The 19,234-nt window shown below is 24.3% G+C and overlaps 1 protein-coding gene across 6 annotated transcripts in view; it reads left to right on the forward strand.

Annotated features, from left to right (window-relative positions):
• Nucleotides 1–19,234, forward strand: part of LOC129951149 (longitudinals lacking protein, isoforms F/I/K/T) — a 125,746-nt gene that overhangs the window by 76,429 nt on the left and 30,083 nt on the right. The window contains exons 7-9 of one of the 6 annotated variants that reach the window (XM_056063165.1): nt 12,415–12,720; nt 13,435–14,392; nt 14,496–17,119. The exons of the other annotated variants lie outside the window; for them this stretch is intronic. Coding sequence (XP_055919140.1) covers nt 12,415–12,720; nt 13,435–14,392; nt 14,496–14,499 — 1,268 coding nt within the window. The 3' untranslated portion in view covers nt 14,500–17,119. Of the gene's footprint in view, nt 1–12,414; nt 12,721–13,434; nt 14,393–14,495; nt 17,120–19,234 lie in introns of those variants that run through there. 6 annotated transcript variants of the gene reach the window in all.

Consider the following 19,234-nt stretch of genomic DNA (forward strand, 5'->3'; position numbering starts at 1 on the left):
AACTTTTGTCGGAACTGTACCTTTTGTTTGATTTTTGTAAGTAGAGTGTTCAAAATCATTTATTGAAATCTTATGATAAATCAATTGTACTTAAAACTTACATTTTTGAACGCTCAACTTGCATTTTTTTGAACAAAACAAAAATAAAAAAAATATTCCATTGTGTCATTTTTGGGTGTAAATCTATAGTGCTTAAGTTATTTAACTAAAACTGTAAACTGTAAAATTGTTCCTGCTTTTTAAGTATTTCGAAAGCAATAAAAGTCATGCATACAAAATAAGAAAGATTGACTTATACTTTCGTGCAACTTGAGTACAATTCAAACAAAAAAAAAAAAAAAAAAAAAAAACAAACAAATTGTGTTATATGTATTATTATTAATTTATTAAACAAAACAAACAAAATAACAAAACGGAAATCGTATCTCTTTTTAGCATTTAAGTTAATTATTTTAAATTATAATAATGCTAATTTATTTAATTTTAACAACAATAATAATAATTATATAAAAAAAATCCATTGGTATTGTAAAACTTTATTTTTCTACATGAATAAAATTTATAAATTTTTTCTCACCGAAAAAAAAAACACCAAAAGAAAAAAAACTGTTTTCTTCTGTAATCGATTTAATTTATTTTTATGTTTAAATTTTCATAAATATCTTTTTTTTTTGTTTATTTTATAATCATGGATATTTTCAGAGTTTCTTTAAACAATGAATCAAAACTAAAAAAATACTTAAAAAAGTCATAATCGCTTCATCATCATCCTCATGAACTCACCACCACATGCATCGCTCCCTCCATGCCAGCATCACAGCATATACAAATATATATAAACATATGTATGTTTATATTGAAAATAACACAAAAGCGTAACGTAAAAAAAACCAAAATTGTAAATATGCCATACTTATAATTATATTTATATATACATATTTATATATATATTATTTTTAAACTTTTTTATTTATTTCTCAAATCCGTTGTTTGTATAGTTTTTTTTTTTCTTAAATTTTGTTTTGCTTTTATTTTTTTCAAAACTTTACTTAACTAAATTTGTTTTATTTTGCGCAGATAAAAAACAACAACAAAACAAATTTTATAACTTTGTTTAGAGCATTTAAATTAGGTTTTTAATTTGTTAATATCTCTTTGATTTTGTTTTGTGAAAGCTTTAAATTAATTTAGTTTAATTCTTTTTTTTAACTAAAAATTAAAAAAATAATAATATTTTATTTTTGAAAATGACTGAAAAATAAATAGATATATATATATTTATATTTAGAAACTTTTCTACGATACAGATAAAATAAATATAATATAACATAATTCTTATAATTGATATAATTAGTTGTATTTTTCTTTGTAAAATCCATAACAAAGTTATTAAAAAATTATTTCAGGTCGAAGAAGTTCAACAACATCAAGTCAAACACCACCTCCATCGTCGGGTACACCAAATCCAAATCAACCCTTTATCAGAGATTATTGGTACGAGCTGAAGTTTTCTGATTTATTTAAGTTCATCAATCCAGACGGAAGATATCAGTGTCCAAGATTCAATTGTTTAAAAAGCTATAAAGATGCTAGTTCATTACAGAGACATATCAGGTGCGTTTTGTTTCGTTTTTTTTTTAAGTTTTAATACATTATATTTAAGATAAATATACGAACATTCATAGGTAACCTTAAGATTTATTTGATGTTTAAGTTTAGTTAGTTTTGATATTTTTAATTGAATTTTCGACACCACAATAAATTGGACTCTTTTGAGAGTTTAATATTTTATTTGACTTAGATTTCATGATTTAAAAGAGATAGGAAAGTGAGCCATAGGTTTTAAATAATGATAAAAAGACCATTTTTAAAAATGATAAAACATCAAAATGAGTATTCTCAAAATATTTTCCAATATGTCCACCAATAAAATGGTGTTTTCGATGCGTTTTAAAATAGTAAAAGAATTCGAAATCTGAGATTTCAATTCAAATCTTAAAAAAAGAGAAATGATGCATTTTCCAAAAAGAAATTTCCCATCGGAAAATGTTAATATTAAGTTTTAAGTGCAAAAACTAGGAAAAATTAAAACTATCAATTCGAAATAGGTTTGCGGCCTAAAATCGATCAGAAATTGGTATATTGGCCTTCTCGTTTTCTCACTTTTTAAATTAAAAGCCCAGTAATTTGTGCATTGTTTTCTATTTCTATGTAGAATCTGTATTACAATTTTTTTCTTATTGGACAAAAATGAAAATTGTAACAGTAAAAATTCACGATGTAAATTTTTGAATTGTCAAATTTTACTAACCTATGAAAAGAAAACATTATATTACAGTTTTAATATTCATCACAAGTGTTACTGTCGAAAATGTAGCTATTAAATAATTTTTTGAACTAATCAATTCAAGCAGTAGCATTTTTTTTGCGCGAAATCAATAGTTATATAATTTTTTTACGAGTAGTATTACTTTCTGAAAACAGCATAAATGTTGTTTTTATTTTTGATTGAAGTTTGAGTAAAATTGCGTATTTGAAAAGTAATCGGTTACATAATCAAAAATAATCACCGATGACTATTCAATTTTGTCAATTTTGACATTCCTACCATATATTAAAAATTTCAAAAAATCTTTTCTATCCCACCGTAACTCAGTCATTTGATATTGTAATCGCTATTTAAATGTTTGTTAAAAGACAATAATTTTTCAAAATATTATCCGATACAGTAAATACAAATGTCATATTTGACATTTAAGTATGTAGATGAATGCTTATAGTTTCGATTAAAATATCTCTTCTTTTTCAGAAGCAGAACTGTAATTTTTACAAGTTTAACCTCTTCGAAGAGTACAGAAAGCTAGAGTCCTAGGTACATAGTTTGATGAAAAAATTATAAAAACCAACTTTGCTTAAATCTTATCTTCACTTCTTCAACTAGTTCAACATTTTGGAAATATCGATTAGCTTTAGTGAAGTAGTTAAGTAACCTTCATATAGGTTCAGATTTAAGTGTCTTACTTTAATATTTTTTAAAGGCCTAATTTAATATTTTGCTGGATACATCTAAGTGTCTCAGTCTAGTTTGCTCCAATTCAATCTCTAGGTACAGAGGCTGAACTATCATTCTATAAAACTGCAATTGTAAAAACTTAGCTATTAAATTTTAAAACTTTTTGTCAGTAATTTTTTACGACTTGAATTAATTCAGTATTCAAAAGTACATAAAAGAAACAAGTGTAGTTAGTCAAACCTGATATACCAAATAATTTCATCGCATAGATCATTCATTTTAAAAAGAGGTAATTTAAAACATTGCATTTCAAAATATTTTACTAATTTAGATTGACCAACATTCTTTTCTCACGCCTCATTTGATTAAAAGTATGTTCTTGATTAAAACAGTCCCTAACTGGCATAATATGTAAGATATGTGTATATTTTTAAAATCTTTAGAAGTTAATTTATACCTGGCGTTATAATAAATTTTAACGTCCATTGTTGTAACTATGAAAAATGCTAAAGCAATTATTAAATTATAGATTTCGAAAATCTCTTTTTTTAACTTAAGACACTCGTAAATGTCAGTTTAACTTTTGCAAGCATATATTTTCTCATTAGAAACTAAAAAAGGTTAAAAAAATAAACTTTACAAATAGCACAATTGATTTCTAAAAAGATTATGTCTAGATCTGTAAATTAAGTTTTGCTACCCTTATACAAATTAACAATTTTTAAAATTAATGTAAGGTAGAAATTTCATAATTCAAAACTTTAGGATACTAATTCAGGCAAATCAGAAATTACCTATCAAGTAGCTAAAAGTCTATAAACCGAGTCATATATTCTATGTCACCTAAAAAACAGAAATAAAAGGATTCTCTTAAGAGAAATTGAAAAATACTTTGAGAACATCAAAGACAGTTATCAAACTTCACATTTCGTCTGAGAGTCTTCGTCGTCGTAGATAGAAATCAAAACATTAAGCTAGTGGATTTCTTGACGGCAGATTTGAAGCAAATCTTGAAACCAAAAAATCCAAAATCAGTAAATTCTAGCGAAAACACTTTTTACACTAATTTAAACAACTAAAATGCCTTTTATAGTTCAAAATTTTTAAAACTTAAACTTGAAAACAAAATTTAAAAAAAATTCTCTTTTACATTTTGTCAATCCTTAGATACGAATGCGGTGGACAAAAGAAATTTCGTTGCCTCATGTGCGCCAAAGCATTTTCACAAAGCTCCCACCTAAAAAGGCACCTAGAATCTGGTGTTTGTGTCAAATATTATTTATGAGAAACATATTTTTTAAAATTAAATAATAACAATAATAATAACAACCAATAGTGTGAAGAAATTAATAACATACAACAACAAAAAAATAAATTAAATTTAAAACAATATAAAAGTAAAACAAACAAAAAAATACGAAACGAATTTATTGGATGCCACATCATTTATTTATATAAAAAAAAAAAAACAAAACTGTTAGATAAAAAAAAGAAATAGTAAAAATATTTATTGAAAAAAAATAGTAAAAAATAATAATTTATATAATTATATACAAATTATAAAAATTAACAAAAAAAAAGAATACAATTATATTATATAGTTAAAAAATGAAATAAGAGAAACGTACTGTGTTGATTTTGTTGCCAAATAACTACATATATAAAATATATATAGAACAAAAACAAAGATATGAACAAATGAGATTAAAAGTAATCTCACAGAATTATTATTATTATATATATATACATAAATATATTTGTTGAATTGTTATTACTTTTAAAAATACAAAAAAAAAATGAAAGAAAATGTTTACCGAAGAAAAACAAAATACAAAAATACAAAAAAATATGAAATGAAATAGTCAAATTAATTATTTAAATACGCATAATTATAAAATTATGTACACGCATTAGGAAGATGGAAACAAAATACGTATACATATTAAAGAAAATATATCCGAATATTATATTCATATTTATTTTACTTTGTTCGAGTGCCATTAAAAAAAAAAAAACATAACAAAAGAAAAAATTGTTTGTTTTAAACATCAATTTTCTTAACAAAAATATATCTATTTATTATTACAAATATTAATTATTATATACATATATTTAAACAAAAAAAGAACCCTCTGAAAGACGAATAGTGAAAATAATAATTACAAAAAAAATTATTTAGTTAAATAAAACTGTTTCCTTTTGTTTGTTGTTAACTGTTAATTATTTATTATATATTACTATTATTATACTTATATTTTTAAGCATGTTATATCAATGAAATAAAAATAATATAAAACTGTTACAGTAATATTGTTACATGAAGAGATATTTACACTATACAAATATTGTATGCCAACATTATTAGCAGTGTTTTTTGTGTTAATCTTTATTGTTTTTATTATTATTTTCTCTCTGTTTTATATTTTTTGTTTGTTGTTCTTCTCTAACAAATAAGCTCTCTTAGTTCAAATTTATACCCACAGACATATATTTTGTATGCGTGTGTATTTATCATATTGTTAATTTTGTTTGTTAAAGCTTACAATATAAAATGAAAATATGTTTTTTTTTGTTGTTTGTCACTTGTTTAAAAAATAAAATTAAATAAATAAAACAAAAAAATAATAAATAAATATATCAAATGAAAAATGAAAAGAAAACAAAATGTATACTCCAAAGATATCAACCAAAATACAAATGAAAACAAAGATTGCCATATTAATATTTTAATTTAATTGAAAATGAAAAAAGGAAAATAAGTATATATTTATATTTATATACGTATATACGATGATATTGTTATAGTACCTAAAAAAAAAACAACAAGTAGGAAAAACAAATTGAGATTTTAAACAAGAAAAAAAATTATATATATTATATGATATTTTTACATATACGAAAAAATGCAAGCTAAAAAAACTGAAATAAATGAAAATAGAAAAACATTTGAAATACAAGAAACAAATTTTGTGAGTTTTATTTCAAAAAAAAAAAAAAATTAAAAGTTAATGATTCTCTATCTCTCTCCTTCTTACCAATCCTACAACTTTGAATTATTTAATAATATGACATTTTTATTTTTAACTTTCAATTAAATTACCTACTAATTATAATTAATCTTGAAATATGTTCTACTAAATCTCTTTGTATTAATTTATTTTTTATAGTTATAGAAGAAATAATCGAAGAAGAAGAAATATCAGCATATAGTGATGTCGAAGAATTCTGTCAAGAAGAAATCGAAGCTTTTGATAATGATGATGATGATGTCGAATTTGATGATATTCCAGATCCAAATAACGATTGTGCATACGAGTATGTTGAAGAAATGAAATACCAACCTCCTTCTCAAATTCATTTCGATTTAAACAATGAAAATCTAGTGACAGCAGATGAAGATTTAGATAATAAATGTTTGGTTCAAAAGCATTATGAAATGAAAAAAGTTCAACATTTCAAAAACTCAGACGAAGGAAAATCTTTAATTCAAGTTAAACCTCAATCTCAAGGAATTTCTTGTTCAAAATACGTGGCGACACACAAATTTGCCGAACCTAAAATGGCCGCTGTTGAACCAATTAAGGACATTGTATCGTATCAACGTTTTGGACGAACAGACAGAACAATTTTATCAAGGCCTGCATTTAAATGTCATTTGTGCGGTTTTAACTGTCGAATTAAAGAGAATCTTTTGAAGCATTTCAGTATGGTTCATCCAACTTAATGTATCTATTTTTTAAGTAAGTTATTTAAATAGATATATTTTTTTTTGTAATAAAACAAACATTTTTCAACAATATTTGCTATAGTGTTTTATTTGCAAGTAAGAATTAAATTGAAAACCAAATGAATCGTTAAGTATAATTAAAGTCAGGTCAGTTGTTGGCGTATTTTCTTTATATGTCAGTATCAAACATTTTGGCACTAACAATTGCTACCGTAATATCAGTACACGGTACTACCTGCGACTGGTTTTCATTTAATTTTTATTTTCATATTTGTAAACTTAACTGTATATAATTTGTTATTTTTGTAACATTTTTTTAGTAAACGTAGATAAAAAAGAATTTAATTTACGATGTTTAGAGTATGGCCTTTAACAATGTAAACTTAAAAGTGAATATTTTTTAAAGAGTAATCGAAAATTATTCTGCATCGAACAATTAATTGACTATTATTCTTTTAAAGACACTTCCAATTTACTTGCTTGATTAATTTTTGTAATGGTGAGCGTGACAAAATCGAAAGATCGCATAATAACCTCGTTCTTCTGGGCCTTAAGTTCACTTCACAAACTTAACTTAAACTTTGTTATAGACTTCTCATCTATGTCTTAAAGAAGTTTTAATTATATCGATCTCTATGAAAATAGTCTTATGTTCAGCTTTTTGTTATTAATTTTAAGCTTTCGATTCAAGATACAGGGCTTACAAAATTAAAAAACGATTTTTCACCCATGACACTTAGATTTCCTTTCTGGTTTCTTTTTCGTATGTTTTTTTTTTTGTTGTGTATTTTACAAAATGGAAGACAACTAATTTTATCAAACGCACTTAAGTGAGTTAAAGATTATGAGACAAAAATGTAAAACTAAATTTTAAGAATTTTTTTAACGTTCGTTTTTTCCTTTTTTTATTCCACAGCTTTCTTATAATGTTAATGGAAAAAAATAATTTTATCAACAAAGATTCCAAATATAAATTGTCCCTATTTTATAACTTCTTATTGTCGATGATTATGAGCTGATAAAATTTGGAGGTAAATGGCATTAAAATATTTCAAAAGAAAATCTATCTACCAATCAACTCTATGCACACCCGTATACTGTTCATTAGCGTTTCAGGAATCATATTTTCACATGAATGTCAAAATCTACAGAAAATGAGATCAGATCGGTATTACTTTTAATAATAATGCTTTTGGAGTATTGGCTTTTGCTATATATTTTTAATATTAAAATAATGTTTTAATAGTCGTGTAATTAATTGTTCCATTTTTGATTAAGTACTTATGTAAGATAAGTGTATTAAATGTAACTTTGTCAATTTAAAAAATGATTTTTGTTGATCTTGCTTTGCTTAAAATCAATCGCTTAATTATTAGAACCTCGAGGATCTCTTTGCAATTTTTTAATTTACTGGTTAATTCAAATTTCAGGATATAAACAATTTGTAAATTATGTATATAAAAAATATATTAATAGATTTTTTGAAGAATTTTTACTATTTTAATTTTCGTGAATATTAATTATTACGAACGAAGTTTTGAAAATTATACAAGAACATAAGCATAGAAAAAATATATTTCTCTCTTAAGTGATATAATTTAAAAGCAGATTCCGAAAACCCATAACTGAAACGTTTCATATTTTTCTTTTATGACTTCAAAAATAAATAGCACTTAAATCTGTAAAGATTATAAAGAAGATATATATTTTTTTTATTGAAAATGAATAACAAAATTCAAAACGCAAATAACTTTGAAAATGGATCATAACCATCTTCCAATTTTGTTTGGCCAAACTTAGAGCCTTTGTATTGTAACCCCAACACTTATAAATCACTCAAGTTAAGCAAATATAAGCTCCTTGGTTATGGTCCTTCCTCGAATAGCATTCTTCTTTATAATTTTTTGGCTGACACTTTAACTTCTAACATTAGAATTAAGATGAGTTAAAATTTAATATATTAAATTAATAAATATTTAGGATAAATTTCAATATTACTGATTTTTGTTGAATGAATTAGGATTATTTCCTGAACTGTAATCTTTATATTTATTTATTGTTAAGTTGTTAAAATATTTTTTTTTTTTTATTTTTTCAGCCAATTTAAAATTTTGGTCATGAAAGCTTTTTGCATTCAAAAATCAAAGTTAAAACTAAAAAATTAAAAAAATCTATGTATGTTTATGCATTTGATTTATTTAATTTTTCTTGTTTTTTTTTTGTGTAAAAAAAAACAAACAACATCACAATATCGATATTGTTCTCAGATAATATTAAAAACAAGTAGATACGTTTACTTCAGAATTGAACTTTTAAAATGTTTTTTCTTAACCTTCGTGTTGTGGGAAACCTTTTTAGTTTTAAAGTTAAGCGGAACATCATATTAATATTATAATAACAAAAATTAAATAATTTTCGTATCTATTAGTAAACGTCTTTCGGTTTAAAAACTAATATCTAATTTGTGTAAATTAAGATTTCTTTTAAAAACATGGTGATGGTGATTGTTTTTTTATTTTTCAGTATTTCTCACATAACCTGAAGAAAGCTGCATCAACCACTAAGTCTATAAATGTACACACAAAAATATGTATCAGGAATACTAATAACCTAAATATAAAATATAAATTAAACTTTGAGTTTTAGCTTATAAATAAAAAATCAACTTGTAGAAACTTAAAACTGCTAAAACTTAACAGTAGTTAATTTGATTTTACAAAATAACAATTAAATCCCAAAGACAATAAAAACATGTTCTAAATCTTAAAAGAAAAAAAAAACAATAAAAAGATTTCAAAAGTAATTTGTCTTAAATTGGTAAGAGTAATGTAGTTTTATAATTATTATCATTAACTATATTTCATTCTTTTTCATGCACAATTTGCTTTATGCTATTTACTTTGTCTATATTTAAGGAAAAATATGTATTTAAGTTCATAGGCAATTTATTTAAAGTATTTCGACAAAACTGATAAATAAAAAAATAAAAAGAGCACAAGTAACGTAGGTATACTATAATTCAAACAACATTAAAAATAGTTTTTTTTTTTATTAATATAATATCCTTCCTATTTTCTTCTATGTTTAACATATTATATTATTTTAATTTATTTATTAAAAAAAAAAATTTTAGTCGCCAAGACGAAAAATAAAAACATTCAACTAATATATTTCTTTCTTTTTTCTAAAATTTCAGAACCTTGGACGATATCAATTAAATCTGTCACATCATTAAATAATATCGGAAGATCTCAAAGAAGACTTCATCCCCGTAGCGAAAGAATAGCTAATCATATGTGTCCACAATGCAATAAAAGATACACATATAAAAAAAATCTATCGAGACACTTGAAATTTGAATGTGGCATTAATCCATCGCAGAGTTGTAAATATTGTTCATATGTGACAAGATATCGGCATAGTTTGAATTCTCACATAAAATCACAACATCCCAAGTCTTCTAAATATCAACAACAATAACAAATATTGTCTCAAAATAGAAAAAATGATTTGAAATTGACGATGCAACAAAAGAAAAGATGGCATCATCATAGTTTCAATGGATCTCTGGAGTGATGATAACCTACATATAGCAACAATTTATCACGACAAAATAAAAAACGTATTTTTGAGCATAAAATGTAAATAAATATTATAAATGAGCTAAGTTCTTCGAACTTTGTACATAACGACATAAAGCAAAAGATAATTTTTAAGTTGCTTTGATGTTTAAAACTTGAACACCTCATTAAATCGTTAGTAGAAACATTTCTGCAATCTTTCAAATATTAAAACAAATCGAAATGTACACTCAGAACTTGGAATACATTTGAATACTTTTTGACTAATTTTTTAAAAGTGTAATTTAATAATTTCGTAATATTCAATAACTTTTTAAAACCGTTTACATAAGATGAACGTTTACACATAAGTGTACATATCAACATTGAAATGCCTATTTAAGAAGAATTAAAAATGGGTACCCCTGATAATTCACTTCAAAACTGCTGTTTTTGTAAATAATAACTTGATAAAAATAGCATTTCATGTGACAAATAAAACGGTAGATTTTTTGTTTCGATTCAGTATATTATGAAAAAGCTCGTATTCGACTAAGAAGAGAATAAGTGTATTACCATAGTTTGTAATAAAAATCATTACAGCACCTTTCTTGCACAACCACTATCTTAAGTGTTCTACAAGTGAAAGCTGATCGGGTCTTACACAACATTAAATCAAAATTTAAAAGTTCCTCCAAGACCAAAAAATATTAAAATCATTTTCCGTTTTAATTATCGACATAGAACAAAATAACATCAATCGCAATTTAAAAAATTATTCAAATCTTTTGCAATATTTTGTTTTGTATTTTCTTACAACAAAAGAAACATGAATATAATCTTAAAATTTCAGATGATGAAAATAATAACAACTGATTATTTCATATAAACTGATGAAGCTGCCATTAATTTGAATGATGATCTTATAAAAAGCCAAATACCATCTCGAGTTATGTTAAACAAAGAAAAAAAAAAAGAAAACATTTATAAAGAAATTAAGTCATGTTTTAATTAGTTATTTAATAATACAACTTTATTAAAAAATAAATTCTTAGAATTAAGAATAAAATAAGAGAAAATAAATTGCACTTGTGATAGAGTGGGTTTTATTTTAAAAATAAAATTTGTAGTTTTATTTTTGTATATGATTTATTTTAAGATTTATTAAATTAAGTTAAAAACAAGATACAATTTTTAAATTCATTACATTATTTGAACTTAATTATATTTTATTGTTCATATGTCATATTATCATTATTTATGTTTAAAATAACTTAACAAAATGAAAATTTAATATCAAATAAAGCTTTAGTTGAGAATTATCTTCTCATATATTGGCACCATATCCTTCCTTGTAATTAAAATTTAAGTAAAGGTGAAATTTAATTGGTGTATTATTCAGGTATAAAACTAGTAGTAGTAGTAATTTAATTTAAGAACTTACAATTCACATGTTATATACAAAACTCTAAACATCTTGTTGCTAGGACTTTACAGTAAAAAATACTTCACCAATAATTATAATTGCTCTTTAAATTCCTAAGAAGAAGATAATAATTGTGCTAAAGCTTTTTTTAATTTTTACATATTTTCTCTTTTGCTCTTTTGTTTGTTTTGAATATGATTAGGAACACATTATAATTTAAAATAAAATAGGCATAACTTAAAACAGGAGAAGTATATACATTTTGTTTTCAACTATTAATTAATATAATTTTTATTACTTAGGTATGATTAAAGGTTACCGAATGATTTTTAACTAACCAAATTTTTTTAATATAAAATATAAATGAAATTCAATACGTTTATCTTTTCAAGTAGTTTACACTTTTGTTTAGTACTAAAATATTATGTATGGGACTGTTGATATGTTATAAAGTTAAATAATGTTTTATATTTATTAATGCGGTCTTAACAAAGTGAAAACTGCTGCAATTTAATTTTGACTTTTATATTTTTTACTTAAATAAACAAACATTTGGTAATTGCTTTATTGTAAGTTTTGTATCATATAAAGACTGTTTATGTTGTTTGTATTGTTTTTTTTTTTAAACTTTATAAATACATTTTAAAAATACTAATTTAATTTATTTTGAATTTTTTCCTTAAAATAGTTAAACATGATAAAAGTGAACAAACGGATATAACACCAGAAGAATTTGAATTGGATGATTGCTTATTGGAAAGCAATGATATTGTCATAACACAAAATAAAGATGGATTTGTGTTGCATGTAAAGAAACTGAGTAATGTTACATCAACAAAAATTACAACAGATGATGATCAATCGGGAGGAGTTGATGTGTCAGCAGCCACGGGCCATGCCCAAATTACAGAGGTACAAGATTTGGGAGAAGTTAAGCCAACATTGACAACATTAACAACAAGTCATGCTATTAAATTACCTTCAGCGGAATGTGGTAAGTTTATTTATTTATTTTGTTTTGTTTTTTTTAAAGACTTATTTTAGGAAAATTCAAAACCCGCAATGCAGAATTGCTATTTATTTATATTTCGGTATTCGACAAGAATCGCATAATTGAATTAAAGTCATAATTTTTGTATTTAAATTTAGTTGTCAGAGATTTTAAAAAGGATGTATTCGATTTAGATTAACGTTCCATTTTAAATGTTCAGGTGATCTTTTCGAAATCACAATTTGAACTGAATTGTTCTAAACGGAACTTATACTTCATAAGTTTTTAAAAATGTATATCCTCTCAAAACAAAACCAATACATACCTACACAAACCCCAACTAGGGTAGAATCCTAACGCTTGGATTGTAGTATTTCAGGATGAAAATATGGAATAAAATAATATTTCTGAAAACCTTGTCTTACCACGCTTATTAAATAAACCTAAGAGATTATTGGTTCCAATAAAATTGAAATTCTAGCTCTAGATAAAATTTTAACTTTTCGACATAAATGGTTTTGATTGAAACGGAGATAATCTAAATTCAACCTTAACAACTCGAAAAAGTTTAAAGCTACTAAAACGTGGAATCATTTCTAGAATCTGTAGGAGGTCGTGTTAATTACTTTCCCTTTTTAATATAATTTATTTTAAGAAACTTATGTAGTACTACTTTTTACTAACAAAATATCAATAACAATTTTTTGCCCCAAACAGAACTAATCAATTTGAAAAAGGTCACTCCAACCACAACTATTTCTGTACCACACACCACAACTGCAACAATTATCCAACCCCAAATTCATCAAGAACACCATCCGAACATTGTCTGCGCAAATGCCCAAGCCATCAACACTCTAATCGGTCTGCGAAGTGTTCAAATCGAACCGAAAAATCTAGGACCTCGTATAAAGTATTCCCGTGGCAAAATCATAAGCCCTCAAGGAACAACAATACACATGGAACCCGAAAAACAAGACCAACAACAACACCACCAGCACCAGCATCAACATCATCATCATCAAGACATCAATGAGACAACAAAATATGAAATTTCTGAAATCGATTTGAACAATGCTCAGACTTCGGCATCGATTATAAGCGATTTGGTTAAGTATGCTGAAATTGATGACATCGAATTGCCGGATGGAACAAAAATTGGCATTGGTTTTGCGCCCACAGAAATCACCGAACTCCATACCACGCAGTCCACACAACAAATTACCGAACATCATCAGCAACAGCATCATCATCAACACCAACAACAACAGCAACAACAGCAACTTCACAATCTTCACCAATCCCATCAACAACAGACCGACGAATCCATGGAACAGGTATCCAATCAAGAACCGACCATAACAAAGAGCTATACCATCCTTACAACAAGACCGATGAAGCAAGAAAATTCATCCAGTTCCACTACCACCTACGAATTGACTCTTAGCGATTCATCGCTGAGCGATACCAAATACATATGCAGGCATTGTGGCAAGAAATATCGCTGGAAGTCGACGTTGCGCCGTCATGAGAATGTCGAATGTGGCGGCAAGGAACCATGCCACCCGTGTCCGCATTGTTCGTACAAGGCAAAACAGCGGGGTAATCTCGGTGTTCATGTACGAAAACATCACCCGGACAAACCACAATTGGAAAGCAAGCGCGGACGCAAGTAGTAAGCGAAATACATAAATTCATACACATATACAAATATATCTTAACATATTCTTTTTTTTCCTCTATTTTCAAAATTAATATTTTGCTTCCTTTTTCAATAGTTAATACAATGTAAAATCTATAGATTCTTATATATTTACTTTATAGATGATTATATACAATGAAAAAATAGTAAAACAAAAAAAATAACATAAATTAGATTTAAGAAATCAATGATGAGTTAAAAACTTTAAATTTAATAGTTGTAAGAATAAAAAAAAATACTTAAAAAAGTAAACTAAAAAAACAGAAAATAGATCTTTTTATCTTAAAAACGCTAACTTTCAAATAAATGTGTATCGTAGATTTTGAAAGAATACCACTTTCTTCTCACATCGGAAATACATTTGTTAAGCGATTTTCATGAATGTAAAACGCATTCCCGACCCGAGAGAAAGACAGTAGAATTCTTTTGGATTATACGAAAGGGAAAGCCTCAGAGCTAAAGGTATTCTGCCGTGCAAAAGTTATTGAAGACTAGGTTATTCTATAGGTCTCAAAAATTTATAAAGTTATGTGTAGAAATTTTCAATACAAAATTTTTCATTAGAAATTTCTCCTAAACAAAAAAACTGTAAATTTAAAACTACTTTTTAAAATAAATATAGTGTTTTGTAGGACTTGTTTCCAAAGAAGTCTGGTTGCGTAATTTATGATACTACATTTTACCTATTTTATTCATAATTCATTGTCAAACGGGTATATTTTTTTTTAAGTCGGTTTAAAAACAATTGAATTAAGCATACCTTTCAAAAATGCATATCCTTTATCTATCTTATGAAATTTAAAACTCAATGGCCTGGGGTTCAGTTTCTTTTGCACGTCACGGTATCATTAAAAAATATATCACAAACTTTAAATTAAGGACGATTATTGACTAGTTTTTTTTTTTAAATTCATTTTTACCATCATAAAAAAACTGACACAAGGTTTTTAGGAGAAAAATACAAATAACAAACAAAATAAGTTGTACACAGTTTTTAATTAATATTGTTTTTTAAAGCATAATTGATGATTTGAAATTCTATGAAACAACAAAACTTTTTCCTTTCCAAATATAAACAAAGTGTTTTTTAATATTTTGTATGTAAAAAAGAAAACGGTCAGTAATTCATTCGAAGCTCATTGCATTAAATTAATTTTAATTTATCAATTAATTTGCATATTTTTGTTACATTTATAAATATTTTTTTATTTGTTATTTTTTATGTTATTGAGTATATACAAATCTTTATAGAATACATATGCATATACATATATATTAAGATTTTTTTTTCTTGTTTTTATTTTTATATAAGTAATTCCTATTTTATAATAATTTACATTATATTTTGATCTTATTCATTTTATTTTTTAAATAACATACAAAAACAGCAAAGTGCAAATCGTGTTTCAGAGAAATATTTTTTTTTTAATAAAAACAAAGCTTGGCGAGGCCGAACTGTTTAAGAAACAAACAATTTTTAAAAAAATATTTATTTTTTTCATACATACAACAATCATAATGTATAAGTTATAAAGTTCAAAACTTTTTCATTTTAATTAACATACAAAATTATAATAATTTCAAATATGCTTGACTTTCATTGATTTTTGTAATATAATTGTATTTTGTATTCAAGGTTTTCGTTTTGGTTTTTTTTTTTAAATTTATCATTTGAAATTCATTTTGGGATTTTTTAAGTGTTTTACTGCTTTTATGGAAGACAAGAAAGAATAGAGCTATGCATTTAATAATGTATATGATATCTCCTTTTTGGAATTATTCTTTGAAATCGAATTGCTTGACTATCAACTTGAAAACAATATTGCTCTAATTTGGTTAAATATTCTTTCCTTTGCATAAAATGTGTATAAGTGATCCCATGATTAATTTAATATCTTATTTTTGTTTCAAAATTATTACTGAAGAAGAAAGAGGAGCATTCTATTTTTTAAAATAATTATAATAACTTTCTTTGGACCCAGAATGTGTAAAAACGGGTTGAAAATAGTTGAAGTAAATCATGAAACAGTTAACAGCCCTTAATACGTGAATTTAGTTAGTGTACAATACAAAATATTTTCTATCCTTATTAATTTAAATCCTTTCAATGATTCGATTTTGTTTTTAAAATAAAATTACTTGCTTCCCTTAAATACCCTCTATTCAGTGCTGAATTTCGAGTTGATAGCTTGATGGCGTCAACTCCTTGATGATTTTATTTTTGTTTTCAAAATTCTTTAATTATTTTGAACCTTTGCTTTTTCCTGAAAGCTTTTTCACACACTTTTTTTTTTCTTTTTTTTTTGTTGTTAGTAAGTTTATATTAAAATAAATTTTTTGTTTTTGTACAAACACAATTCATTTCATTTAATAATTTCCCCCACTTAGAGGCTTTAAACAAAATAAATAAATCGTAAATTAAAAACTTAACAACAAATAAGAATAAACAACTGAATTAAATAGAAAATTGAAAGTGTGTGTGTGTATAAAAAAAGTATTTAGCACACCAAAAAAAAAAAACATTGTGCAATTACATTAAACTTAAAGCACAAACAAATAAAAAAGGATATACATTTTAGTAAAGTCGAAATATGAAAAAAAAAAATAAAAATGATAATAATAAATCCGCATTGTACAAAGTTTTAAATTATTAATTTTGTTTTTCCTTGAATCACAAGTTTTATAAAATAATAAAAATAATAATAGTAAATAAAAGCCAAAAAAATATATAAATATAATTTTACAAAAATTGTACTAAAGTGTGTTTATGGAAAAAGAAAAAGTATCATTATATAAAATATATAATAATAAACAAAACAAAAATGAGAAAATAAAATATTTGTCGTCAATGAAAGTGTTATTTTTTTTCGTCTTAAGTACTAAATATAAAAAAAAATATATTGGATGTATAATGTTTTAATGGAATTTTTATCATAAAATAAAAACACAAAAAAAAAATATATTATTTTAAAAATTATGCGGAGTTTTATTTTGTTATAAAAATCTAATGACACTCCAGATCTAAAAAAAGAATATAACTTTATATAGAACAAAAAAAATATCGAGAAAAAAATAGATATTTTATTTTTAAATAAAATGATTTAAAAGTATATATATATGTATACGTATATATATATAGTACATACTTATATAAAATGTGAATATTATTGTTTTATTCATATACAAAAAAACTTAAAAAGAAATGAAAAATATAATTAAGTAAATAAAATGTGTTTTATTTCATTTTCATTTAACTATGCTTGTCTTTGATTTTCAGGAAACTAAAGATGAACCTTCCATAACATTCCCCCAAATACTCCAAATTATTCCCTTTTTATTTTTGTTTTTCATGTTTATTTTATTTTCCGAAAATAAAAATCAAGTTCCAGATTTAAGTATTCTGACAAATCACTAACGTATTTTTCTTTTTTTAGGTTTCGACGACACTGAAAGAAAAACAGTTTTTTGTTGCTTAATTGCATTGAAAAAGTTGTGAGTAAAATTTTAATTCCAACTTAAGTAAGTTATTTATAACAATCAACAGACAAATAATAGCTTTTATTAATATATTTGTATTTTCAGGTAAAAAAAAAACAATAAATTAATAAAAATGGAATCCTTTAGTGAGCTTATGCGAATTGTTAAAGAACAAAAAACGACTGAAAGACGGACATATATTTCGAGATTTGTAAACGAAAAGTCAGAAATCCCTTTTTTATATGTTGCTTCCCTTTTTTTCAAATATATATTTTTTTAATTATTATTTAATTATGTTTTATTGTTTTAATTTGTTATCCCTTTTTTAGAATTCTTATTTTATTACATACTTTAAATTAATTCAAAGCAATTGCTGTTGTTAATATTTCAAATTGATTACAACTTTTTTTATTTATTTATTTATACTTGAACAAACATTTAAAAATGAAGACTAACCGAAAAATATTCCGTGTAACTTTGTATAGTATATTATGCCTCTAAAAATAAGATGTTGTGATCTTATTCATGAGGAATTTATAAGTTTTTATAATTTTATTCAAAAAATTCTTAACAAAATGTATATCTCCAATATTTTTAAAAGATTTGCATCGCTATGTAAATTAAGCTTGAATAAAAATCAAAGTCGGCTCAGTTTTCTGCAATTCCATACAATTGCCTTAGTTGTGTCTCTGGCAAACTGTAATGCAAATGCTCATAATTATTTTGCAAGATATTTCAGAGCCAGAAAATGGAAAACAATACTGCATTTCTATTTTCTACATGACTCTTAATTCGGATGATTTCTTTTTAAAATTTTAATTAACAATAAATATTGCAAAATTTAGTCAAAGTTATTTATAAATTTGTAAATAAAAAAAGTTGATCAACAAATTGAATGGAAACATACTTATTTAAAATTTCTTCTTATTGCTTGCTTTAATTTATTTATACAAAAAAAATCAACAATTTAATTTTAATTTTAATTCATTTCAAAATTTCATAAAAATTATTGCTTTTCATATGCTTATCATTCATAAATAGATTTTCATTTATTTCTTATTTCCAACATATTTTTCTTATACCTACATATGTCTTTTAAAAAAATACTCATACATACATTTATAGCTTTATGTAGGCATTATGTATTTGTTTTAGTTTTTAAGTTTTGTTTATTTTATTTTATTTAATTTTATTTTATTTTAAGTGTATTTGTTCGTATTATTTATGTTAATTTGTTTTATAGTTAAATTGTTTTTTAACTTTTGTTTTTCCCTTTTTTGTTTCTTTCTTTTTTCTTCCATAAAACCAAAAATCCACAACGTAATAATTTAAATTACA

Source organism: Eupeodes corollae, chromosome 3 (genome assembly GCF_945859685.1).
Source record: "Eupeodes corollae chromosome 3, idEupCoro1.1, whole genome shotgun sequence".
NCBI classification, from domain to species: domain Eukaryota; kingdom Metazoa; phylum Arthropoda; class Insecta; order Diptera; family Syrphidae; genus Eupeodes; species Eupeodes corollae.